This window comes from Vombatus ursinus, unplaced genomic scaffold (assembly GCF_900497805.2).
Source record: "Vombatus ursinus unplaced genomic scaffold, bare-nosed wombat genome assembly UNPS02014941.1, whole genome shotgun sequence".
In the NCBI taxonomy this organism is placed as follows: domain Eukaryota; kingdom Metazoa; phylum Chordata; class Mammalia; order Diprotodontia; family Vombatidae; genus Vombatus; species Vombatus ursinus.
In genome coordinates, this window is record NW_020954719.1 from 711,963 (window position 1) to 739,859 (window position 27,897).

General features: G+C 35.3%; 1 protein-coding gene across 1 annotated transcript in view; it reads right to left on the reverse strand.

Moving 5' to 3' along the window:
* Positions 1-27,897, reverse strand: part of FGD4 (FYVE, RhoGEF and PH domain containing 4) — a 249,356-nt gene that overhangs the window by 74,151 nt on the left and 147,308 nt on the right. Inside the window, exon 4 of the mRNA XM_027844267.1 lies at positions 3,858-4,365. Within this exon, the coding sequence (XP_027700068.1) occupies positions 3,858-4,365 (508 nt within the window). The remainder of the gene's footprint in view (positions 1-3,857; positions 4,366-27,897) is intronic.

Here is a 27,897-nt window from a genome sequence, read left to right on the forward strand (position 1 = left end):
CTTTGGAACCCCGCCTGCAAAATACAAAGGCAGTATGGTTTGGTGGATCTCAGGGTCAAGAAGTCCTGGGTTCTAGTCCACCCTGAAGTAAAATGGCTGTGTGACCTTGAGCAAGACACTTAATCTTTCAGGGTCCCAGGCTATTACAGTCCCAGACTTAAGTTACTGAGCAGGTGCTAAAATGAACTAGTAAAGGATGTTTCCTTAGTAGGTAAGGATAAAATCACAGGCCCAGTTTTTAAAATATGGGAGGGGGATAATAATAGCTTTAGTGCTTTCCTCACAGGGTTGTAGTGAAGATTAAATTAAGATAACATGCATCAAGTGCTCCGGAAACTTTACACGGCTATATAGGTTTCACTTGTGTCCAAATACCAATGCTGGTACATTGAAGGGTAATAAAAGATGTATATAAACATCTGATTCTAATTTGGCTCTAGTACTAAAGCGGACGAGGGGTAACGTCTCTGTCTTTACTTCCAAAATCATCAGACAACTTAGGAAACTGTCAAAGGTTCCCAAAATCTCACAATTCTACTGCAGACACATAAAAAGTAAGTTGGCTTCATCAAGATAAGCCAAGATGGTGATATTTTGACATCTGGAAAACAGCATCTACACCATAAAATAACACAATTATATAAGCAAAATATAAAATTCAAAATCCTCAGTTTTTAATTCAAGGCTCTGCGCAATCTAGCCCCAACCTCTATTTCCCATCTGACGTGCTATAATGAAAAGCTACTAGATAAATAGGGAAACGGGGTTCAAGTTTTGTCTCTTCTGCTTATGACCTATGTGATCTTGAGGAAGTGTCACTGCATTTTCCTGGGCTTTTCCAACTCTAAATAATACAATCCTTTAGAAGGAAAATGGTGGCATGAAGTAGAAATAAGAGCACTAGAGCTGAAATAAGAAAAACTTGGGTTCCAGTCCTAGTTTTGTCACTTATTTATGGGGCCTTAGGCAAGCTGCTTAATTTCTCTGAACCACAGGAATAACAGTTACACTTTATTCCTTACACAGTTGTGAGGAAAAGTACTTTGCAAACTTTTAAATACTATTTAAATTATTATTATAAAAATCTTATGTTCTAGGCAAAGTGGGTTACTTCCTTTTCTTTTTTTTCTTTTTTTTTTTCTTTTCTGCCTGTCAAAATCCTATATATCTTTTAAGACCAATCTCAAAAATCATCTTCATGAAAGTTTTTCTGATCTCAGCCAAATGATATCTCTCTCTTGTCTGGATTCCCATAGTACTTTGTTTATACTGCTCCTAAGGTATCTGTCTTACCCCTCATAATACATTTTAACACTCATTGAGAGCAGAAAACTTTTGTAATTCCTGGGGTGCCCTGCAGTAGATGCTCAATAAATTTTTGTGAAATTGTCAAATACATTTTTTAAAAAATTGATCCAACATAACATCTGAGAAGAGACAAAACTATCAAGAATTGTGAGACTTAAAAGTAACTTCTAGGCAACAAGTGCTAACCTATCAGATCCTTGTTCTTCATAGAGCTTGGTGAGGCTTTACAACCTCTTATAATCCAACTTAAAACTTTTGAGTTTACATGCCATTAAGAAATTTGGCACCTACAGCTAAAATGCATTTAAGTTACGGGACAGCTATTTGATCCTGAGCAGTGTGGTATAAAAGAATTAATAATGAATTTAGGTGAGTATGCTTCTAATTTTCTCTTTATTATCTAAAGTTCTATCCAAACGTGAGTAAGTTACTTAACTCCTCCAGGGCTGTTCTTTCATTTGTAAAGATATCAACTAGATCACCTCTAAAGTCATAGAATCATATAGAGCTGGAAGGGACTTTTATTAGCTGTTTAGTCCAGAAATAGTCTAACTATTTTGTGTCCTGGATCCCTCTGACAGTACGGTGAAGCCTTTTCAGAATAACACTTTTTTCCTATATTCATAACTGAAATTCTAATCTAACCCCCTCACTTCATAGTTGAAGAGACTGGGTCCCAGCAAGGTTAAATGACTTGTATAAGACCATGCAGGTAGTTAAAAGCAGAGGCTGGATTAGATCTCAGTTCCTCTTATTCCAAATACAGCACTCTTTCCACTATATCACATTGCCCCTTAGGTTTCTTACAATCCTAAGATTTTTTTATACATTCAAAGGTTGGACACACATCCATGAGAATATTTCAAGGATTTGTGATTTCATCAGTGTATGTATTTTCATTGACAAATACAGGCATACCTCATTTTGTTGCCCTTTGCTTTATTGCACTTCACAGATACTACATTGCTGTGTTTTGTTTTCATATTGAAGGTTTATGGCAAATCCTTGTACTAAGCAAGTCAATCAGTGCCATTTTTCCAACAGCATATGCTCACTTCATGTCTTTGTGTCACATTTTGGTAATTCTCACAATATTTCAAACTTTCATTATTATTATATCCATATGGTAATCTGTGATCAGTGCTCTTTGATATTACTATTGTAATTGTTTTGGGACACCATCATATAAGACGGTGAACTTGACTGTAAATGTAGTGTGTGCTCTGACTGTTCTACCCACTGACCATTCTCCCTTTTCTCTCACTCTCCTTGGGCCTCTCTATTCCCTGAGACAAAACAATACTGAAATCAGGCCAATTAATAACCATATGATGGCCTCTTAAGCGTTCAGGTGAAAGGAAGAGATAATAAATGCAGCAAACTTCACTGTTGTCTTATTTTAAGAAATTGCCACAGCCATCACAACCTTCAGCAACCGCCACCTTGATTAGTCAGCAGCCATCAACATCAAGGCAAGACCCTCCAATAGCAAAAAGATTATGATTCACGGAAGGCTTAGATGATGGCTAGTATTTTTTAGCAATAAAGTATTTTCCATTAAGCTATGTACATTTTTTAGACATAATACTACTGAACACTTAATAGATTACAACATAGCGTAAACATAACTTTTATGTACACTGGGAAACCAAAAAATTTATGTGACTCATTTTATTGTGACATTCGTTTTATTGCAGTGGTCTGGAACTGAACTTGCAATATCTCCAAGGTATGCCTTTACTGAAATCCTTCTATGTCTTAGTAGACTAAGCTCATTAATTACTAAAAATCCTGTGGCCAACCGAGTAATAACTCTTCCTGAACTTAGCTATCTTGTTCCTCAAATGGCAGAAGTATAATTCATTATGAAGGCCACACACAAAGCCTTTTCAGTTTGTACACAAACTCTGAGTTTTAATACATCTTGTATTCTTCTAGCCCAATCCTCAAGAACCCATATGGATTACTTTGATGGTAGAAGGAGGCACTGGAATTGGACATGAGTAGACTAATATTGATTAGAACATTAAGACAAAGATGTTACAGGCCTGATAGGAGCCACAGTTTATCTACCACAGTTTATCTATTGGGTCCCTTAAATGTTTTCATAATTAAATTTTTTGAGTAACATAACTTTGCAAGTGATATTTATGCTATCTCCCCAGAATGGATTATAAATTTTTTGAGGGAAGAAACCATCTAAATCCTAAGTGCTTACCACCTTATTGCACAGACAGTGCAAAACAACACTATCAAATCAACAACATTTTCTTCTTGTCCATTGTGTATAGCTTTCAGGCAGCACTGCCTATCTCAATGTTCTGGCCCTTGGAATCAAAGTAGATACTACCAGGGTCAACTTTATAAGCAGAGAATTGTAACCTCTCTTGACATATGTTAGGCATCCATTGGCAGTCTGACTTTGATCAATATTCATTAGTGAATATGGTAATCACAATTCTATAGGATACACCGAAATAAAACTTTTTAAAAGGAATGTTGAAATGATTCTTTAGTAGAATATTCCCCATGTCTACAATGCTAATTACCTTGGTTTCTATGGATTGATTCTGCTTCTCAAGTTCAAGTGGGCTTTCTTCATCTTTTTCCTCTTCCAGAGTGGCTTTCATTTCAATGTGTTCTTTTCCCAACAAAAGCAAAGGGTTACTACTTGAAGTCCTGTGACAACTATTTAGAGTACTTCCTCTGCGGATATCTGTTGTGGGTAAAGAGGAACTGGTAACTGTTCTGTCCTTTTCTCCATTTGCCAAGCTATTATAGATGGCAGATTCCAAAGTTTGGATGTTAGCATCAGGGCTAACATCAGGGAATTTATTGTCTTCACATTCCATCTGTTTTTGTGCTCCAATCACACCATTGACTGTGTGTTTCTGTACATCCTGAGTTTGGTCTGTATTGGTTTCCTGTTTCTGAAGTGGATGTTGAGATAGGAGTTTTGGCTGAAGGACTGTTGTCAACCCATGTCTTCCTTGAGCTCTAGAAACAGTTTGACTAACAGAAGGTTCTTTCTTCAAATCAGTAGAATTGGATGATGTGCTAAAAGACAATAAAGGGGAAGCATGTAAACTTGGGAATGGAAAAATTCTAGCATAAATGAATGCTTGTTTTAGTTAAAAATGGATTTATGCAACCTTGCTTCATGAGAACCTTTTTTTGTTCTTTTCAATCTCAGAAGTATTAATCAGAGAAAAGTGATAGTATGAAAGCCTTATACCATACTTAAGTAAACACTCAAATTTCCCAGTCCAGAGTAATTCTCAAACTATGAACCATTTCTTTGAGTAGTAAATTCCTATTCTAATTAGCAAAATTTTCTAGTGAAGTGAAATGAAATCTAAATGAGAAAAAAAAATACAAGGTTTAAGTATAAAAGTAATTAGAAAAAATACAGAGCAGTCAATAGCCAATTCTCAGATACAGTGTCCCAGAAGTTTCTTTTTGCGGTACTTTGGAACTCAGAACCCATCCTCCCATCTGAAAGAACGTTATACATGATGGTTAAGTTCCCAGGCCAGGCCACAAAACCCATTTAACACATAATATCTTTGAATGTAATACTGTACTACAATGTCTCTATGGGAAGGTGAATTCACAATTTTATAGTACTATGTGAATGTCAACTCTTACTATATCAATAAAATATTTTTCACATCTGGCAGTAAACAAAGGTCCCAAATTCTGAGAAATGATTAAGTAACTAATTGTTAATATTGGGGAGACACAGCATTTATCCCTTTCTGAAACCTTATTTTCTACTAGGCCAAGCCAGCATCTGAAAGACATTGCTGATAATGACCCTGGATTAACTTTCTTCTCAAATCCTGTTCAGACCCCACCCAGGTGGGGAAAGCCCATTGTGTTCTACTCAGGTTTGAATAAATTCTTTGATTAGATTGCCCAAGGCTGGGGGTGATTTGGAAGTAAATGACCTGATCAAAGTCACATCCCCCAGCCCACTGCTTAGGGCTAATTTTGGAAATAAGAGAAAGGGAAAAAAAGAACCAAAGCTAGGGTGTGGGGGTGGCAACGGGTACTAAGCAATAGCTATGTTTGTGAGCAGTAGAGAAAGGAGAATTACTCTTGTGTTTACACCTGTGGTATAAATTAGGGTCTACATGAATAAATGTGATTTATTTAAACAGGGACTTCCTTTTTTCCCCTTCAATCAATAGCAAAGAGAGAAAATTTCTTGCAGCTAGACATTGGCTTCTTACAGGCATGTATTCCAACCAAAGTGTGCCTGTATAAATATCAACAGGAATAGACTAGCCTGGCCACAGTTCTTCATCATTTCTACTCATTACTACACCCTAAGGAGCTCTTAGCTCATCCTAGAAGGCTGTAGGTTTATCTCAAAACTGCAGTCAGGGCTGGCTTAGAGAACCGGGTCTGGCACTTAACTGCCTCAGAGGTTACTCTTTAGGTCTATACAAGTTCTTAGGTGCTTCCTGGAAATTCAAACCAAACTAACTTCTCTTTTATCTGTTATTCCAAGGCTCCTCTGGTCCAAGTTCTAAGAATACTTCAGGTTTTGGGGAAGATACCTCTGTGTTCTGAGTTTAGGATGGGCTATATCCTGTAATGATTGCTATTATAACAATACTTTACATTTGCATAGTATTTTAGTATTTTTAAAGCAATTCTGCACATGATTAGGGCAGCTTTTCAGTACTGCTGGGAAGCTGATACTTCCTATCCAACTCCTAATGGCAACATGGGGCCTGGTTGACTACTGGGCATTTTTACGGTCTGTCTGCTGTGACTAGAATGCTCTTCCTGCTCATCTCTGCCTTCTGATTTCCCTCACTTCATATCACAGCTAAAACAGAAAACCTTTCCTGGTCTCCCTTAATGCTAGAGATTTCCCTTGTTGATTACTTCCAGTTTGTCCCATACATAGCTTGTTTGTACATAACTGTTTGCATGTTTTTTCTCTCATTAGCCTGGGAGCTTTTTTTTTTTTAGTATCCCCAGGGCTTAACACACTGCCTGGCACATCACAGTTCCTTTAAAAAAGTTTACTGACTGACTTACCTCCTCAGCTACATACAGTGTTATTCTTAGGTACAATGTCTACTCTAAAATTTTATGTTAGTTTCCTGTGTTAGTAAGCTGCCTACAAGTATACACATGTCCAAAAGGACTTCAGTATACTTTACTCTTGCACAGAGAGGACCCTGAGTTACTGAACTCTATTTTAAGTCCAGGCAGGTTGTAACATCTGAAATGTAAATAATTTGATTCTCAACAAAGACCTCAGTTCTTCTGAGGCACAACAAGTATTTTTATGTATTTTATCTATGACCTGAAGGTCAGGGAATGTAAGTGGTTGGTCCTCGGCTGTTAGAGGATTTTACTCAAGTGGTAGAGTCAGACACCCAAGTTAAGTAGTCTTTGTACTATACTATACTGCTGCCCGTGGACCAGAAATACATAACACACTGCTGCCTCCCTGAGTTTCAAACTATGAGGAAAAGCAGCAGCCCTTCTGATCTACTGGAAAAAATGTAATAGCGAAATCTAAAAATGATTAAAACTATAATGTCAGTCTTATAATGATAAGAAACAGGCATAGGTTTAAAAATAAATTCCCTCACTTCAACATTTATATATAATGACAACAACAATTGTAAAATACTTTACATTACAAAACACTATTTCATTTGACCCTCACAACAATCCTGGGAGATAGGTGCTATTTATAAACCCTATTTTACAGATGATGAAATGGAGGCAAACAGTTTTAAATGACTTGCCTAGACTCGTACAACTATTAAGTATCTGAGGTTGGATTTGAACTGAAATCTTACTGACTCCAGGTCCAGTGCTCTATCCACTCATATACCACCTAGCTGCCTTAAAAAATACCAAGGAAACAACAATGTAAAACCATTAAAGATATATTGATTTAAGGTGGTAGAGACCATTTCCCAAACCAGAGAAAACAGTTTAAGTATGCAGTTTTGAAGGAAAGTTAGTTCTTCCTATCCAACTTTCTGTGGTAACACAGGGCCTGGCTCACCTACTCTGACAAACACTACATGTTACTATTTTTAGCTTCCATGACACCATTAAAAAGTAGAAATTTAAACAATAAAACACATGTAAATATCAAGTGTCTGTTTCTCATTTAGTGAGGTGCTCACACAATTCTTTCACATTTACTTCATCAAATATTCACCTAATCCACCCAGAGTTTTTAGAGGAAGTTCCTACTTCAAAGAAAGATTGTGCTAAAACTCTATACAGATATATCTATATAAATTCTCAAATATACATGACTATGTCCAAAAGTCCTAATCTTGATACCCCATTACATTGAAGAGGGAACTTAAAATTAATGAAGGTTACACTAATGCGACATAAATTCTTGTAGGTTCTATAAGATGGAATAGTGACAGATTTTTTTTTCTACTCTCTGAGGATGTAACTAAGTATAGAGAGGCGAGGTTCCTCACAGGAAGGTCGGACAGCAAGCAATTAAGTTTTTTGTCCACGGTGACCAATTAATTGGATGAAAATACAAAAAGATCCTTAGAATACTTCAACAGTACTGATGGTGATGTATCAGAAAAGAGGGTGGTAATGACAGATATTGCTCTGAATCACAGTATAATGTTTTAGAAATATTAATTTAATAAACCAGAATGATACAATGCTAGGGTGGCATGGAAGGGATTCAGTTTGCACAGGTGAAGAATAACCCACACTGATAATCATAGTCCATCATAATATCCAAGGTATGTAAGTGTATTGGGGAGAGGGATTGTTTATAGATAAAGGAAATGCTGAACCCATAGTATATCTGGAATTCAGCAAGGTATTTGACAATATCTCTCATGATTTCCCAGCAGACAAGGTAAAGAGATGTGAATTGGATGATGTTACACTTAGGTGGATCTGTGATCTATGACCAAACAGACCAAAAGAGTATAGGTATTAATGCATCAATACTGGCTTCTGGGGAGATACGTAGCAAAATTACATACAATTCTTTGTTATTGGGCCTGTTTTTTGAGGGTTTTTCTTTTTAAATCTTGCATGAAGTCATTAATTCACTTAATGAATCTGTAAATGGCCATGATAATCTAGAAGAGCGGGCTAAATAGGGAAAAGAAAAGGAAATAAGCATTTACTAAGAGTCTGTGCCAGGCACTGTGCAAAGTACTTTACAAATATTTCATTTGATCCTCAAACAACCAAATGAGGTAGATGCTATTAATATCCCAATTTTATAGGTGAGAAAATTGAGGCAGAGAGATGTTAAAATGACTTGCCCAGATATTGAAATTAGGTCTTCCTCTAATCACTGCACCACCTAGTTGCCTCAAAAGCTAGTATAATAAAATTAAATACGAACAAATATAAAGCACTCCAATTGGGTTAAAAAATCAACAGCTCAAGAAGAGGTAAGATACAAAGTAGTTTACATGAAAATTTTGTAGGGTTTTCATACACTATGTATCAGAACTATGATGTGGTAGCCAAAAAAATTAACATATTCTTAGGATAAATTAATAGAAATATTGGTTTGACAGTAAATAAAGTGATCATCTTACTATACTCTGACCTAGTATTACATTTTAGGAATGCTCATGGGCCCTTGATTGTGTACTGAGAATGGAGCAAGGTCCAAAGCAAGCAGGCACTATGTGGTTCTTACTCTGACCCTGACCTTAATACAGAGTCAAAAGTCAGGAAGAAAGGCTGGAAAAATAAGCAAGCAAGCAATCAAACAAAAAAGAATTCCAAAATAAAAAGTGATCATGGTGGTGATGTTCACACATTTCAGTCATGTCTGCCTCTTTCTGATCTCATTTGGGGTTTTCTTAGCAAAGACAACGCCATTTCTTTCTCCAGCTCATTTGGTGACACAAACACAGACTCAGAAGAGAATAACTACAGAACATCTACAAGTAAAGACTCAAAGAAAAACAAAGACTGGATGCAAGTTCCAACTGGGGAATTCCTGGGGAAAAAATGAAGATTTTTTTTTAAGCTAAAAATGATTATTATAAATGAAAGAAGAGCAAAAAAAGAAACCATTGGAAAAGTAATGAGAATTATGGAACAAAAAACTGGAGAAAGTTTGGAACGAGAGTTTAAAAATTTTGCCTAAGCAACAAACTTTCAGAAAATTAGAATGGACCAAATAAAGTTAATGATCCATGAGACGAGAAATAGTAAAACAAAGTAAAAAACTTCAAAAACAAGAAAAAAGCATAAGATATCTTTTATCAAAACAAAGTAACTTATCATTGAACTATGAGAAAGTCATGACTTCAAATGAGTCTAGCCATTATATTCCAAGAAATCATAAAAGAAAACTGCCTAGGTCTGCTACAATCAGAGAACAAATTGGAAACAGAATCCATCATCACTTCCTAAAAGAAACCCCAAAAGGAAGATTTCTAGGAACATCAAAGCCAAAATCACACAAAGGAACACATATTAAAAGAAAAAGATATCACTTATAATAGCAACAAATTCTTCTCTCATCTGTCTTCTTCTGTTTGTCTCACTTTATCTCTCTCTCTCTCTCTTTCTCTCTCTCTCACACACACACACACACACACACAGAGTGACACAACACAGGTTCTCAGAGAAATCAATGCACAGAGGCACCCACGGAGACAGAAAACAACTCCACACTGTAACATTTTTATTTAAAGTTTTGAATTCAAAATTTTATCCTTCCTTCCCTTCTCCCTTCCTGAGATGGCAAGCAATCAGATACAAGTTACACATGTGAAATTAGTAAAACATTTCCATATGAGTAATTTTGTACAAAAAGACTCAAGTTAAAAAAAATGAAAAAAAGAAAGTGAAAAACAGAATGCTTCAGTCTGTATTCAAACACTATCAGTTCTTTCTGGGGAGACGGAAAATATGCTTTATCATTAGTCCTTTGGGATTGATCACTGCATTGCTGAGAATAGCTAAGTCAGTCACAGCTCTTCATTGAACAATAACGCTGTTACTGTGTACAATGTTCTCCTGGTTCTGTTCATTTCATTATGCATCAGTTCATGTAAGTCTTTCCAGGTTTTTCTGAAATCATCCTGCTTGCCATTTCTTATAGCACAATAATATTCCATTACAATCACAAACCACAGCTTTGTTAGCCATTCCCCAATTGATGGATATCCCCTCAATTTCCAATTCTTTACCACCATAAAAAGAGCTCCTATAAATATTTTTGCACAATAGATCACTTCCCCATTTTTTGGATATCTTTGGGATAAAGATCTAGCACTGATATTGCTGGATCAAAGGGTATGTACAGTTTTGTAGCCCTTTGGGCACAGTTCCAAATTGCTCTTCAGAACGAATGGATCAGTTCACAGCTCAACCAACAGTGCATTAGTGTCCCAGTTTCCCTACATCCCCTCTAACATTCATCATTTTCCTTTTTTGTCATGTTAGCCAATCTGATAGGTGTGAGGTGGTACCTCAGAGTTGTTTTCATTGGCATTTCTTTAATCAAGAGTGATTTAAAGCATTTTTCATATGACTATAGATAGCTTTAATTTCTTCATCTGAAAACTGCCTGTTCATATCCTTTGAACAATATCAATTGGAGGATTTTTTAATTCTTACAAATTTGACTCAGTTCTCTATAGATTTGAGAAATGAGGTGTTTATGAGAAACACCGGCTGAAAAAGTTGTTTCCCAGCCTTCTACTATCCTTCTAATCTTGGTTGCATTGGTTTTGTTTGTGCAAAACATTTTTAATTTAATGTAATCAAAATGATCCATTTTGCATTTCATAATGTTCTCTAGCTCGTTTGCATAAACTTTTCTCTTCACTATTAAACTATTCCTTGTTCTCCTAATTTGCTTATGGTATCACCCTCTATGTCTATAAAGCATGCACCCATTTTGACCTTATCTTGGTATACAGCATGAGATGTTGGTCTATGTTGGTTCCTGCCACAGTATTTTCCACTTTTCCCAGTAGTTTTCGTCAAATATTGAATTTTATCCCAGAAGCTGGAGTCTTTGGGTTGATCAAACAGTAGATTACCATAGTCTCATTGACTACTGTATCTTGTGTACCTAACCCATTCCACTGATCTACCATCCTATTTCTTAGCTAGTACCAAATAGTTTTGATGACTGCTGCTTTTATAATATAGTTTTAAATCTGGTATGGCTTGGTCACATTCCTTTGCCTTTTTTTTCCCCATAAATTCCCTTGATATTCTTGATCTTTTGTTCTTCCAGATGAATTCTGTTGTTATTTTTTCTAGCTCTATAAAATAGTTTTTTTGGTAGTTTGACTGGTATGGCACTGATTAAGTAAATTAATTTGGGTAGAATTTTCATTTTTATTATATTAGCTCAGGCTACACATGAGGAATTGATATTTTTCCAGTTGTTTAGATCTAGCTTTATTTGTATGAAAAGTGTTTTATAGTTGTGTTCATAGAGTTCCTGGGTTTGTATTGGCAGTTGGACTCCCAAGCATTTTGTATTGTCTACAGTCATTTTAAATGGAATTTCTTTATCTTTTGCTGCTGGACTTTGTTGGTAATTTATAGAAATGCCGATGATTTATGTAGGTTTATTTTATATCCTGCAATTTTGCCAAAGTTGTTAATTATTTCAACTAGTTTTTCAGGTAATTCTCTAGGATTTTCTAACATCATATCATCTGTAAAGAATAATGGCTTTGTTTTTTGATTGCCTATTCTAATTCCTGTCAGTTCTTTTTCTTCTCTTATTGCTATAGCTAACAGTTTTAGCACAATATTAAATAATAGAGAGGACTATGGGCATCCCTGCTTCACCCCTGTCTGTAATGAGAAGACTTCTACCTTATCCCCATTACATATAATGCCTTCTGATGGTTTTAGATGAATATTACTTATCATTTTAAGGTAAGCTCCATTTATTACTATGTATTCTTCTGTTTTTAATAGGAATGAGTGTTGTATTTTGTCAAAGGCTTTTTCTGCATCTAGTGAGATAATCATGATTTGTGTTAGTTTTGTATTGATGGGGTCAATAATGCTGATAGTTTTCCTAATATTGAACCAGCCCTGCATTCCTTTATAAATCCCATGAGGTGACAGTGTATGATCCTTGTGATATATTACTGTAATCACTTTTGCTAGTATTTTATTTAACATTTTTGCATCAACATTTACTAAAGAAATCAGTCTATAATTTTCTTTCTATGTTTTGGCTCTTCCTGGTTTATATATCAGCAAGATATTTGTGTCATAAAATGAATTTGGTAGAACCTCTAAACCTAATTTTCCAAAAAATTCATATAGTATTGGGATTAACTATTCTTTAAAGGTTTGATAGAATTTGCTTGTGAATCTACCTTGTCCTAGAGATTTTTCTTAGAGAGTTCACTGATGGCTTGTTCAGTTTCTTTTTCTAAGATTGGCTTAAGTATTTCATTTCTTCTGTTAATCTGGGTAATTTACATTTTTGTAGACATTCATCCATTTCATTTAGATTGTCAAATTTATTGGCATATAGTTGGGCAAAACAGCTCCTAACAACTGTCTTAATTTCTTCTCCACTGGTGGCAAATTCATCCCTTTCATTTTTGATACTAGTAATTTGGTGCTATTCTTTACTTTTTAAAATAATATTAACAGGGGCAGCTAGGTGGCGCAGTGGATAGTGCACTGGCCTTGGAGTTAGGAGGACCTGAGTTCAAATCCGGCCTCAGACACATAACACTCATTAGCTGTGTGACTGGGCAAGTCACTTAATGCCAATTGCCTCACCAAAAAATAAACAAATTAATTAATTAATTAAATTAACCGATGGTTTACCTATTTTTTCCCCACAAACCAGCTTCTAGTTTTATTTATTAGTTCAATGATTTTCCTACTTTCAATTTTATTAATCTCTCCTCTAATTTTCAAGATTTCCAATTTGGTATTTAACTGGGGAGTTTTAATTTGTTCTTTTTATAGTTTTTTTTTTCCTTTTTTAGGGGCATGCCCAATTCACTGATCTGCTTTTTCTCTGTTTTATTGATGTAAGCAATTAGAGATATAAATTTCCCCCTAATTATAGCTTTGGGGCATCCCATACATTTTGGTATGTTGTCTCATTATTGTCATTTTCTTTATTGAAATTATCAAAAGTTTCTATGACTTGTTCCTTTAATCCACTTATTATTTTAGGATTAGATTATTTAATTTCCAATTAATTGTTGATCTCTCCTTCCACTGTCCAGTATTGAATGTAATTTTTTATTGCATTATGATCTGAAAAGAATGCATTTACTATTTCTGCTTTTCTGTATTTGATTATGAGGTTATGTCCAAATACATAGTCAATTTTGCCATGTACTGCTGAGAAAAAGGGATATATTTTTTCTATTCTCATTCAATTTTCTCCAGAAGTCTATCATATCTAACTATGCCAGAATTTTATTCATCTCCTTAACTTCTTTCTTGTTTATTTTTTGGTTAGGTTTATCTAGTCCTGAAAGGGGAAAGTTGAGGTCCTCCACTAGTATAGTTTTATTGTCTATTTCCTCCTATAACTCATGCAACGTCTTCAAAAATTTAGGTGCTATACCATTTGGTGCATATATGTTTAGTACTGATATGACTTCATTGTCTATGGTACCTTTCAGCAAGATATAGTTTCCTTCTTCATCTCTTTTAATTGGATCTATTTTTGCTTTTGCTTTGTCTGAAATCTTGATCGCAACCCCTGCTTTCTTTGCTTCAGCTGAAGCATAAAAATTTCTGCTCCAGCCTTCTCCCTTTACCCTGTGTCTCGCTGCTTCAAATGTGTTTCTTGTAAACAACACACTGTAAGATTCTTGTTTTTAATCCATTGTAGTATCTGCTTCCATTTTATGGGTGAGTTCATCCCATTCACATTTATAGTTATAACAGTGTTTTTTTCCCTCCAAGCTATTTTCCCCTTCTTTATTCCCCCTCTCTCTTTTACCCTCATCCTTTCCCTCCTCACAAGTATTTTACTTCTGATCACTGCTTTCCCTAATCTACCCTCCCTTTTATCAGTTTCCCCTTTCCCCCTTCTATTATTCCTGTCCTTTTTACAATTCTTTTTAAGCTTGAGACAAAATCACATTTTTCTTTGAGGCTTCATATGCAGCCATTTTGACACTATTGTCCTCTTCTAAGTTTATGCCTTGATTCTCCTTGTTGCCCTAATAACTTTCTATAGGCAAGTTTTTTTTTTTGCTTATTTTTTCTGCGCCCCCCACCCCTTTTTTGTGACTTGGTGTTTTTATGTGAGAGTTAGGCTCTGGTCCTGCATTGTCCCAAGTTTTTTGTGTTGGGGTTCTGGTCTTACTGCCAATTTTCACTGGGCTTCAGGGCTTGTGGTTGTAATTGTGGTTGTAATCCTAACTCCTTTGCCTTTGCTTTCTCTAGAAGGTTGACTTCCCTTCTGGTTTGTACTGGGGGTGAGGCCTTGCCACTGTGTTGCTATGGTAACAGAGTCTTTCTGATGGCTGCTCCTGGAGGAGAGATCTTGTTGCTGGTCTGCCCCATGGGCATGGCCCTGCTGCTGGATTGCTATTCAAACATGGTCTTTCTGCTGGCAGGCCCCAGAAGCAATGTCTCTCTGTAGGCCAGCCCTAGAACGGGCATTCACTACTTGGTCAGCAATGGGGTAAAGCTTATACTGTGGGTGTGGTTGCTGGGATAGACCTTGCTTTGTTGCCCAAACTGCACACCTGCCTAGGGGGTGGCTAGTTCACAGTAGGGTAGGGCCTTGCTGGTGGATTGTTCCAGCCTCAGAGCCTTGCTGCCGGCCCCTTTGAGGCTGACTGCTACTGCTCTTGGATCCTGCTCCCCTCCCACCCCAGTGAGATAGATCTTTCCTGTTGTGCTGGTAACCTGGTTCCCTGATCCTAGATCAATTCTGACATGGTTTTCTAGTTGTTTGGAGGGGAATTAGGGAGGGCTTCATAGGGTTCCTTCCTCACTCCACTCCCATTTTAGAATATTTTTGCTGAGGATTTCAGCAACATAACATAAAGAGTACACATACCAGGTTGGTTTTATAAAAGGAATGCATGGTTGGTTCAATGTAAAGGAAACAATAATTATAATTGATAAAAAAAAAAATTATATCAGTACAAGTGGGAAAAAAAACCTGATAAAAACACTGTAACGAACAAACAGATCTTTCCTTAATATAAAAAACAGTTACAATAATATAAATATAAATAATAATTATATATAAATGTGTATATCTATATATAGTTTATTATATATAATATTATATCATATTACTTTTAATATAAATATTATTTATTATATAAACACCATATTTGTATTATATATTATATTAAATATTATATAAATTATAATAAAATTATAGTATGAAGTATTATAAAACATATTAATATATCTTTTATATATTATATATAATAATTATATATTATATATTAAATTATATATTTATATGTATATATAAATATAATATAAAACCAAGAGCCAAAATTATATGTAATGGACATAATTTAGAGGCCTTTCCACTAAGATTAAGGGTAAAGTTGTCCATCATCACCATTACTACACGTTACAGTTAGAGATGCTAACTACAGCACGAAAAGAAAAAGGAATAAGCCCAAGCAAAGAAATAAAATTATCCCTTTCTGCAAAAGCTCAGATGAATTACTTAAAGACCCCTAGAGAGCCAACTCAGGAATTAACTGAAACAATCAACAGTGGTGTCAAAACTGCAGCATATGAAATAAAGTCAAACAAATCTGCAGTATTTTTGCATGTTAAGAAAAAAAAAAAACCTAAGAAGAGGAATTCCACGTGAAATAACTACAGAATTGAGGGCAGAGTGAAGATGGAGGGGTACAGGCAGCAACCCAGTCAAACTCTCCCAACATTTACTTCCAAAAAACATTAAAATAATTCATGAAATTAAATTCTGGAGTGGGAAAGCCAAGAAAAAGTCAAGATGAGATATTTTCCAAGTGAAGACAACTTAGGAGGTCATCATAAGAAGTCTGTGACGTTAGAGGAGGGATTGACCCACGGTGCATACATTAGCGATGGTAGTTGTGATACTTAGAGGTAAAATGACAGAGGTAACAGCAGCTTCTGAAGCTCTATGATCACAGACAGTAACGGAGTGAGACAACTGGCTGGAAAGAGATCACGGGGGACCCAAAGCTGACATTGGGTGCAGGAGCCTGTTGCATTGCCCATACACAGTCCTAGGGCCAAAAGTGGCACAAGCTCTTGTGACAGCAAGGCCTTCCTGGGTAAAGACCAGAGCACAGACTAGGAGAGGATTTATCATATCCACCCTCAGAAAAAAACCACCTTAGGAGCACAGAAAAAACTCACAGAACCACAGAAGCAACTCTGAAAACAACAGCCCCCAAAAGACTAAAGTTTGGGACAATGTCCCCCCACCCCACCCCCAAGTGAGCAGAGACCAACTTTAACAAAATATTTAAATGAAGAAACAGGGTGAAAAGTGAGCAAAAAAGAAAAAAAAAAAAAGAACCTGACTACAGGAAGCTATTGAGGAGTCTGGAAAGATCAAGACAAACTCTGAAGAGGACAATAATGTGAAAACAGCTACAATCAAAACCATAAATACACACACACAAAATCCCGGAAGAGTTAAAGAAAGGAATAAAAAGAGGAATGATTAGGAAAAGAAATGTGAGTGACACAAGTAAATTAGGAAAAGAGAATTAACAGCTTGGCAAAAGCATCACAAAAATATGGAAGAAAATATCTTAAAAACCAGAACTGGCATTATGGTAAAAGAGGCACAAAAATTCACTGAAGAAAAAAACTCCTTAAAAAGCAGAATTGGCCAAGTGGAAAAACAGATACAAAAGCTCACAGAAGAAAATAATTCCTTAAAAATTAGAATTGGGCAAGTGGAAGGCAATGACTCTATAAGACATCACGAAACAACAAAATAAAGTCAAAAGAATGAAAAAATAGGAGAAAGTGGAAAATGTGAAATATCTCAATGGAAAAACAACTAATCTGGAAAACAGATCGAGGAGAGATAATTTAAAAATTATTGGACTGCCTGAAACTAATGAACCAAAAAAAAAAAAAAAAGCCTAGACTTCATATTTCAAGAAATTATACAGAAAAACTGCCTGAATATTTTGGAACCAGAGGGTAAAATAGAAAGTAAAAGAAAATCCACTGACTACCTCCTGAAAGTGATCCCAAAATGAAAACTCTCAGGAATATTATAGCCAAGAAAATATTCTAACCAGCCAGAAAAAAAAAAAAAACCAAACCTACTCAGATACCATGAAACCAGAGTCACAATCACACAAGAATTTGCAGCTTATTCTGGAAAGCAAAAGACTTCAGATTACATCAAAGAATAGACTACTGAGCAAAACTGAGTATAATCCTTCAGGGGAAAAAGTAGATATTTAATGAAACAGAAGATTTTTCAAGCATTCTAGATGAAAAGACCTGAATAGAAATATCTGACTGAATAGAAAATCTGACATTTAAACACAAGAAGCAAGAGAAGTACTAAAAGGTAAATATGAAAAAGAAATCACATGTGACTTAATAAGATCAAATTATTTACATTCCTACAAGAGAAGATATTACAGTTTAACTCCTAATAATGCTGTTATTATTACAGCAGTTAGAAAGGGTCTACATCTATAGAGGGCATGAGTCTGAGTCAATTACTAAAAAAAAATGAAGGGGTAAGAAGAAAGCATGCACTAGGAGAAGAGGAAAGAGAGAGGGAGAATGAGCAAAGTTATCAAAAATAAAAGAAGCCTACAAGGAAAAGTTTTTTCAGTGGACGGGGAAATGGGGGATGATGGGCAACACTTGAACCTCATTTTCATCAAAACTGGTTTGGAGGGAAGAATATATATCTATCTATATCAACAAAGAGAGGGAGAGAAGGGGGCAGGGAAAGAAAAGTAGTTGGGTATGGAAATCTATCTTACCCAAAAGGGAAGCAGGAGAAGGAAGGTATATGAGAAGGAGGTAGGGTGATAAAGAGGAGGGCAGATTAAGATGGACAGTGGTCAGAAAAAAAATAGACTTTTGAGGAGAGGACACGGTAAAAATAGCATGAGAAAAGGATAAAACAGAATAAAATGGGGAGGGAAATGCACAGTTAGTAATCATAACTGAATATAAAAGCAAGCAGCAAAATGGACTAGAAACCACAAACCAACATTACATTATTTACAAGAAACACACTTGTTTGTAGTTAAAATAAGGGGCTAGAGCAGAATCTGTTATGCTCCAGCTGAGGTAAAAAGGCAGGGGCAGCAATCGTGATATCAGACAAAGCAAAAGGAAAGAAAAAAGAAAAATAAAGAAGCAAAGAGAAAGAAAAAAGAAAGAAAGAAAACTTAATTAAAAAGATACAGTGAAGGAAATTATATTTTCCTAAAAGGTATCATAAATAATGAAATAATATCCATACTAAATATATATGTGCACAAAATGGCAGAACATCCTTAAAGAAAAAATTAAATGAGTTACAATAGGAAATTGATACTAAAACTATACTAGTAGAGAACCTCAACTTTCTCCTCTCAGATCTAGATAAATCTAACCATAAAATAAATAAGAAAGTAGTAAAAGAGATGAACAGAATTTTAGAAAAGTTAGATAAGACAGACCTTTGTAGACAACTGAAGGGGAATAGAAAGGAATATACCTTTCTAGCAGCTGTACATATCACCTTCACAAAGACTGACCATGTTTTAGGGCATTAATACAGCACAAAGAAATGCAGAAAAGCAATTAAATGCACTCTTCTCAAACTATAATGCAATTAAAATTAGATTCAATAAAGAGATGTGGAACATAAATTTAAAATTACTTGGAAACTGATTTAGTACTAAACATTAAGTGAAAGGACAAATCATAGAAACAACCAATAATTTCATCAGAGATAATGATAACAATGAGACAACATGCCAAAATTTATGGGATGCAGCCCAAGCACAATTAAAGGGAATATTTATATCTTTATCTTTAAATGCTTATATCAGTAAAATAGAGAAAAAGCAGATCAATGAATTGGGCATGTGATTTTTAAAAATTAGCAAAAGAACAAATTAAAAATCCTTAATCAAGAAATCCTGAAAATCAAAGGAAAAATGAATAAAATTAAAAGGTAAAAAACCCAGTGAACTAATAATTAGAACCAGAATCTGTTTTTATTAAAAAATATACAATAAAATAGACTATTGCATAATTTTATTCAAAAAAAATAATCAGTATCAAAAAAAGAAAAAAGTGAATGCACCCCCAATGAAGATGAAATTGTAGCAATTATTCAGAACTATTTTGCCTACTTATATACCAATATATCTGACAATCTAAGTGAAGTGTATGAACATTTACAAAAATGTAAGTTGCCCAGATTAAAAGAAAAAATAGAATACGTTAAAAACCCTATTTTATATTTATAGCAGCTCTTTTTGTGGTGGCAAAGAACTGGAAATTGAGGGGACTGGAGAATGGCTGAACAAATTGTAGTATATGAATATAATGGAATAGTATTGTGCTATAAGAAATGATGAGGAGGTGGACTTCAGAAAAACCTGGAAAGACTTAGATGAACTGATGCTGAGTCAAGCGAGCAGAACCAGGAGAACATTGTAGACAGTAACAACCACACTGCACAATGACTAACTTTTACAGACTTGGTTTTCTCAGCAATTCAAGGATCTAAGACAATTCCAAAAGACTCATGATGGGAAATGCCGTCCACATCCAGAGAAAGAACTATGGAGTGTTTATGCAGATCCAAGCATGCTATTTGCTCTCTTTTATTCGGTTGCTGTTTTGTTTCTTCTTTCTTGTGGTTATTCTTCTTTACCATATGACTAACGTAAAAATATGTTTAATATGAATGTACATGTAGAGCCTATATCAAATTGCTCGGTGTCTTGGGAAAATGGGAGGGGAAGGAGAGGGAAAATTTAAAACTCAAAAGTTTATGGAAATGAATGTTTAAAACCAAAAATGAATAAATTTAAAAAATAAATACAAGCCATAAACAAGTTCCTTAAGAAATAATCCCCATGGGGCAGTGAGGTGGTGCAGTGGATAGAGTACTGGCCCTTAAGTCAGGAGGACCTGAGTTCAAATCCGGCCTCAGACCAAACACTTAACACTTACTAGCTGTGTGACCCTGGGCAAGTCACTTAACCACAATTGCCTAAACATAAAAAAAAAAAAAAACAAAAAAAATAATCCTCAGGATCAGATGAATTCACAACTGAATTCTACCAAACATTTAAAGAACAATTAATTCCAATATTATATAAACTGGAAAAACAAACAAAGAAGGAGTCTTATCAAATTCCTTCCTTTCATAACATAAAAATGGTGCTGATATCTAAATCAGGAAGAGCAAAAATAGAGAAAGAAAAATATAGACCAATTTCTCTATTGAATACTAATGCAAATTTTAAATAAATTAATTTAATAATTTATTTCCCCCAATCACATGAAAAAATAATTTTTAACATTCATTTAAAAAAAATTAAGTTCTAAGTTTTCTCCCTTCCTCAACACTCTCCCCCATTGAGGACAGCAATTTGATATAGGTTATACACGTGCAGTCATGCAAAATATTTTTCCATGTTATTCAGGTTGTGAAAGAAAACACAGGCAAAAAAAAAAAAACACAAATAAGAAAAATAATGAAAGTAAAGAAAAAAGTATGCTTCAATCTGCATTCAGACTCTATCAGTACTTTCTCTGAAAGTGGATAGCATTTTTCATCATAAGTCCTTCAGAACTGTCTTGGATCATCGTGTTGCTGAGAATAGCTAAGTCATTCACAGCTGATTACCATACAATATTGCTGTTACTATGTACAATGTTCTCTTGGTTCTGCTCATTTCACTTTGGCTCAGTTCACATAAGTAATTTGAGGTTTTTCTGAGAGCATCCTGCTCAACATTTCTTATACCGCAATAGTATTCCACCACAATCATACACGACTTGTTCAGCCATTCCCCAATTGATGGACATCCCCTCAACGTCCAATTCTCCCCCCCCCCCAAAAAAGAGCTGTTATAGTTTTGTACATATAGGTCTTTTTCCTTTTTGTTTTTTTATCTCTTTGGGATACAGACCTAGTAGTGGTATTGCTCGGTCAAAGCGTAGGCCTGGTTTTATAGCCCTTTGGGCACAGTTCCAAATTGCTCTACAAAATGGCTGAATCAATACACCTCTTAACCAATAGTAAATCAGTATCTCAATTTTCCTACTTCCCCTCTAACATTTGTCATTTTCCTTTTCTGTCATGTTAGCCAATCTGATAGGTGTGGAGTGGTACTTCGGAATTGTTTTAATTTACATTTCTCAAATCAGTAGTGATTTAGAGCCTTTTTTAATCGACTCTGTATATCCTTTGACCATTTATCAATTGAGGAATGGCTCATCTATCTATAAATTTGACTCAGGCCTCTCTATATTTGAGAAACGAGGTCTCTGTAAGAGAAACTAGCTATAAAATTTTTTTCACATTATGATTACTATGTATTTCCCTCCATCCTGTTCCCCCCTTGTTAGTTCTATTTTGCTCTCCTTTTTTACCCTGTCCATTTTCAAGTTTTGCTTCTGACTATTACCTCCCCCAATCCACCCTCCTTTCTATCAGCTCCTATTCTCACTCCCTTATCCCTTTCCCCTCTTATGCTCCTATTGGGTAACTTAGATTTCTGTTTTTGCTTTGTTTTTTTGTTTTGGGTTGGGCAAAGGGAGTTAAGTGACTTGCCCAGGGTCACACAGCTAGTGTTATGTGTCTGAGGCTGGATTTGAACTCAGGTCCTCCCGAATCTAGGGCCCGTGTTCTATCCACTGTGCCACCTAGCTGCCCTTTTGTTTTGTTTTTTTGTGGATAAGCTAGATTTCTATTCCCAACTGAGCATGTAAGTCTCTTTAAGCCAATTCCAACGATAGTATACATGCTCCCCTTTCTCCTCCCCCATCTTCCCCTCCACTGTAAAATCTCTTTCACACCTTTTATGTCAGATAATTTATTCCATTTTACCTCTTCCTTTCCTGTTCTCCTAATGTATTCCTCTTTCTCACCCCTTAATTTTATTTTTTTAAAAATAATTATCCCATCATATTCAATTAACACCCATGTCCTCTGTCCATGTATAATCCTTCTAAATGCCCTATTAAAGAGAAAGTTTTAGGAGTTACAAGTGTCCTTTTCTCACGCAGAAATGTAAACAGTTCAACCCTATTGAATCCTTCATGATTTCTCTTTGCTGTTTACTTTTTTATGTTTCTTTAGGTCAAATTTTCTATTTAGCTCTAGCCTTTTCATCAAGAATGCTTGAGGGGCAGCTAGGTGGCACAGTAGATAGAGCCCTGAAGTCAGGAGGACCTGACTTCAAATCTGATCTCAGATCAAACACTTGACATTTATTAGCTGTGTGGCCCTGGACAAGTCACTTAACCCCAAATTGCCTAAAAAGTAAAAAAAAAAAAAAAAAAAAAGAATGCTTGAAAGTCCTCTATATTTCATTGAATGTCCATTCCACCCTGCCCCTCCCAAAGGATCATATTTTCTCAGTTTTGCTGTATAGGTGATTCTTGGTATTACTGTAATCCTAGCTCTTTTGCCCTCAGGAATATAATATTCCAAGCCCTGTGATCCTTTCATGCAGAAACTGCTATATCTTGTATTATCCTGACTGAGGCTCCACAATATTTGAATTGTTTCTTTTTGGCTGCTTGCAATTTTTCTCTTTTATCTGGGAGTCTAAAATTTGGCTAAAATGATCCTGGGAGTTTTCATTTTTGAATCTCTTCCAGGAGATAATGGGTGGATTCTTTCAATTTCTATTTTGCCCTCTGGATCTAGGACAGGAGTGGGTAACCTGAGGTATTCTAGGTCCTTGGGGGCAGAATTTGACTGAGTCCAGGTTTTACAGAACAAATCCTTTTGTTAGGGGGATTTGTTCTGTGAAGTTTTGGATTCAGTCAAAGGGCTGAACTTGAGGACCTAGTGGGTCACATGTAGCCTTGAGGCCACAGGTTCCTCACCCCTAATCTAGGATATCAGGGCAGTTTTTCTTGGTAATTTCTTGAAAGATGATGTCTAAAGCTCTTTTTTTGATCCTGGCTTTTAGGTAGTTCAATAATTCCTAAATTATCTCTCCTGGATCTACTTTCTGGGTTTTTTTCAATGAGCTAATTCAATTTTCTTCTATTTTTTCCATTCTTTTGATTTTGTTCGATGGTTTCTTCCACTTGTTCAATTCTAATTTTTAAGGAATTACTTTTTTTAGTGAGCTTTTGTATTTCCTTTTTCATTTGGCCAATTGTACTTTTTAAGAAGTTCTTTTCTTCAGTGAATTTTTGTGCCTCTTTTACCATTTGGCTTATTCTTTTTTTTTAAGATGTTACTTTCTTCAGCTTTTTTTGGTGCTTCCTTACCAAGCTGTTGACTCTCTTTTCATGATTTTGTTGCAACACTCATTTCTCATCCCAATTTTTCCTCTACCTTTCTTACTTGATTTTTAAAATCCTTTTTGTGCTCTTCTATGGCCTGGGACAAATTCATATTTTTCTTTGAGGCTTTGATGTAGCAGTTTTGACTTTGTTGTCTTCTTCTGAGTTTGCATTTTGATTGTCCCTATCATCATAGTAACTTTCTATACTCAGGATCTTCTCCTGCTGTTTGCTCATTTTTTCTAGCCTTTTTCTTGATTTTAACTCTTTGCTAAAGTGGAGCTCTGCTTCCATTGTGGAGGGGGCGCTGTCCCAAGCTTCAGGTTTTTTGTGCAGTTGTTTTCAGAGATAACTCTGGGGACCTATAAGTTTTCAGTTCTTCTAAGGTGGTATAGTAATAGGGAAAAGGTGTGTTTACTACTGTCTTGGCTTGTGCTCTGGTCTGTGAGGGACCACAAACATTCTTTTCCACCCTGGAACTGTGACCAGAGTCCTAGCTCCCCTGCAGCCACAAGCTCTGATATGCTAGTGCTGTTCCTCTCCCTGGGACTGAGGCCCAGGATTGTAATCCAAACACAACTACGGGCAATGCAACAGAGCCCGTCCCCCCATGCCAGCAAAAGGACAACTGTAATCTCTTTCTCATCAGTTCTTTGATCCCCTTACCATCTGTGGGCTGAGAAATCTGGCAACTGCTATTGCTGCCATGGATTCTGTCACCCCTAAGGCCTACTGCTGGTGTGCTGGGACAAAGCCTGCACTGGACTGTGCTCCACCCTCACCTAGGTGCAACAGACCTTTCCTGCCAACCTTCTAAGTTGTCTTAGGTTGGAAAATTGTTTCACCCTGTCTTTTTGTGGGTCCTGCCACTCTAGAATTTATTTTGAGGCATTATTTAAAGTTATTCAGAGGAGTTTTAGGGAGAACTCAGATGAGTTCCTATCTTTTCTCCATCATCTTGTCTTCACCCTACAGATCCAAAAATTTTAAGTAAAATTCAAAAAAAAAAAAAAAAAGAGATTAAAGCAAAATATCACAAAGCTCATACATTATAACTAAGCGGGATTTACACCAGAAATGCAGGGTTGGTTCAATATCAGGAAAACTATCAGCATAACTGACCACATCAATAACAAAAACAACAAAAATCATATGAGTATCTCAACAGATGCTAAAAAAGCTTTCAGCAAAATACAACACTCAGTTCTGTTAAAAACTACATAAAGCATAAGATGAATGGGGCTTAAAATGGTAAGTAGCATTTATCTAAAAGTGGCAGCTAGGTGTGACAGTAAGATAGAGTGCCAGGCCTGGAATGAGGAACACTTGGGTTCAAATCTGGCCTCAGAAACTTACCAGCAGTGTGACCCTGGGCAAGTCACTTAACCCTCTTTGCCTCAATTTCCTCATCTATAAAATGAGCTAGAGAAGGAAACGGCAAACCATTCCAGTATCTTTACAAAGACAAGACCAAAAGTGGTCATAAAGAGTCATGTAAAACTGAAAAACAAATAACAACAAATCTACCTAAAACCAAGAGCAAGCATTATCTATAACAGGGATAAGTCAGAAGCCACCCCAATAAGATCAGGGTGAAACAAGGATGTCCATTATCATCACTAGTATTCCATTTTGTAATAGAGATGCTAGCTATAAGCAATAAGACAAGGAAAAGCAACTTGAAGGATGAATAGGCAACAAGAAAACAAAACTATTTCTCTTTGAAGACAATAACATGGTATCCTTAGAGAATACTAGAGAATAAACATTCCAGATCTTCAATGTAATATACCTAGAGAATTAATTAACATACTAGTTCAAATAATAACTTTAGCAAAGGCTCAGGACAAAAAAATAAACTTACATAAATCTTCAGCATTTCTACATATTACCAACAAAATCCAGCAGGAAAAGATAGAAAGAGAAATTCCACTGAAAATAACTGCAAACAATATAAAATATTTTGGAGTCTACCTGCCAAGACAATCACAGGAACCATGAAAATAATTACAGAACATTTTTCACACAAATAAAGATAAATCTAAAGAAGTGGAGAAATATTTAGTGCTCCATGGTAGGCTGAGCCGATAACAAAAATGACAATTCTACCTAAATTAATGTTCTTATTCAGTGCCATGTCAATCAAAGTACCAAAGAATTATTTTATGGAGCTAGTCAAAAAGGAGAAAGTTCATCTAGAAGAAGGAAAAGAGAATCAATCAAAGAGAGAAGAGAATCAATAAAAAAAATGTGAACGAAGGCAGCCTAGCAGTACCAGATTTCAAACTATATTTCAAAGTGGTAATTATCAAAACAATCTGGTATTGGAGCAGATCAGTGGAATAGAGTATTTACACAATACACAGTAGTAAATGACCATAGTAATCCAGTGTTTGAGAAATCCAAAGATCTGAGCTTTGGGGGGGTCAAGAATTCATTGTTTGACCAAAAATGCTGGGAAAACTGGAAATAAGTTTGGCAGAACTAGGCACAGATCAACAAGTCCCATCACATACCAAGATAAGGTCAAAATGGATACATGATTTAGATGTAAAGTGATATCATGAACAAATTAGAGGAGAATTTTTTTCTGTCTGATCTATGGATAAGGGAAGAATTTATGACCAAACATGAGAGAGGAAGGATAATGGGAAAGAAAATTAATAAGTTTGATCAAATCAAATTAAAAGAGTTTTCCACAAACTAAACCAAAGGAGCCAAGATTAGAAGGAAAGCAAGAAACTGGGAGGGAATTTTTTTTTTATAATTTCTTTGAAAAAGGCCTCATTTCTTTTTGCTTTTTTAACATGTCTATTTCAGACTTTATTTTTTTTAAAACTATGTAATAAATACTATACATTGTTTTCAAAGCTACCCAGCTTTTCTGTGCTTCCTTCTAAGTTTTCTTTTGCTTTCTGATGTGTACTTTTTATTTTTATCTCTCTCCCTTCCCACCCTGCTCTAAAGAAGGCTACTATAAAACACAAATATGTACATCTATATAAAAACATACATACATACACAAAATGTTTACAACCTTTGACCATTTATTAATGGGAAATGACTTATTCTCATAAATTTGAAAAAGTTCTTTATATAGTTGAGAAATGATATCTTCATCTAAGAGACTGTCCATGAAAAACTTCCCTCAAATTTCTGCTTTCCTTCCAGTCTTGGCTACATTGGTTTTATTTGTACCAGAACTTTTAAATTTAACATAATCAAAATTATCCATTTTTACAACTCATAATGCTCTCTATCTCTTGTTTATTCATAAATTGTTTTTCTATCCATGAGTCTTACAAAGAGTATGTTCTACGTTCTAATTTTCTTGTGATATCTCCCTTTATATCTAGGTTGTGCATCCATTTTGACATTATCTTGGCACATGGTTTATGATATTGGTCTACATTCTATTTCTTTGAAACTGCTTTCCAGTTTTCCCAACAATTTTTGCCAAATAATGAATTCTTATCCCCAAAACTTAAATCTTTACATTTGTCAGACACAAGATTTCTATACTCCTTTACTCCTTTATATATTGTTTGTCTCTTCTGTTCTACTGATTTACCTTTCTGTTTCTTAACCAGTGCCAGATAGTTTTGATATTTATTGCCTTATAATAGAGTTTGACATCTGGTACTGCTGAACCTCCTTCTTTTATATTTTTTTCATTGGTTTCTTTGAAATTCTTGACCTTTTGTTTTTCCAAATATATGGTATTATTTTTCCTAACTCATAAAAATATTTTTAGCAACTTAATTGGGATGTCATTGAATAAATAGATTAGGTAAAATTGTCATTTTTATTATGTTATCTTTACCTACCCATGAACAATTAATATTTCTCCAATTATTTAAATCTGACTTTATTTGTATAAAGAGTGTTTTAAAATTATGCTCATGCAGTTCCTGGGTTTGTTTTGGCAGGTATACTCTCAGGTATTTTATACTATCTACAGTTATAGTAAATGGGATATCTCTTGCTAACTCTTCTTGCAGGGTTTTGTTGGTGATATATAAAAATGCTGATGATTTATGTGGGTTTATTTTACATCCTACTACTTTGCTAAAATTATTGTTTCAGCCAATTTTTTAGTTGAGTTTTTAGGGTTTTCCAAAAATGTCATCATATTGT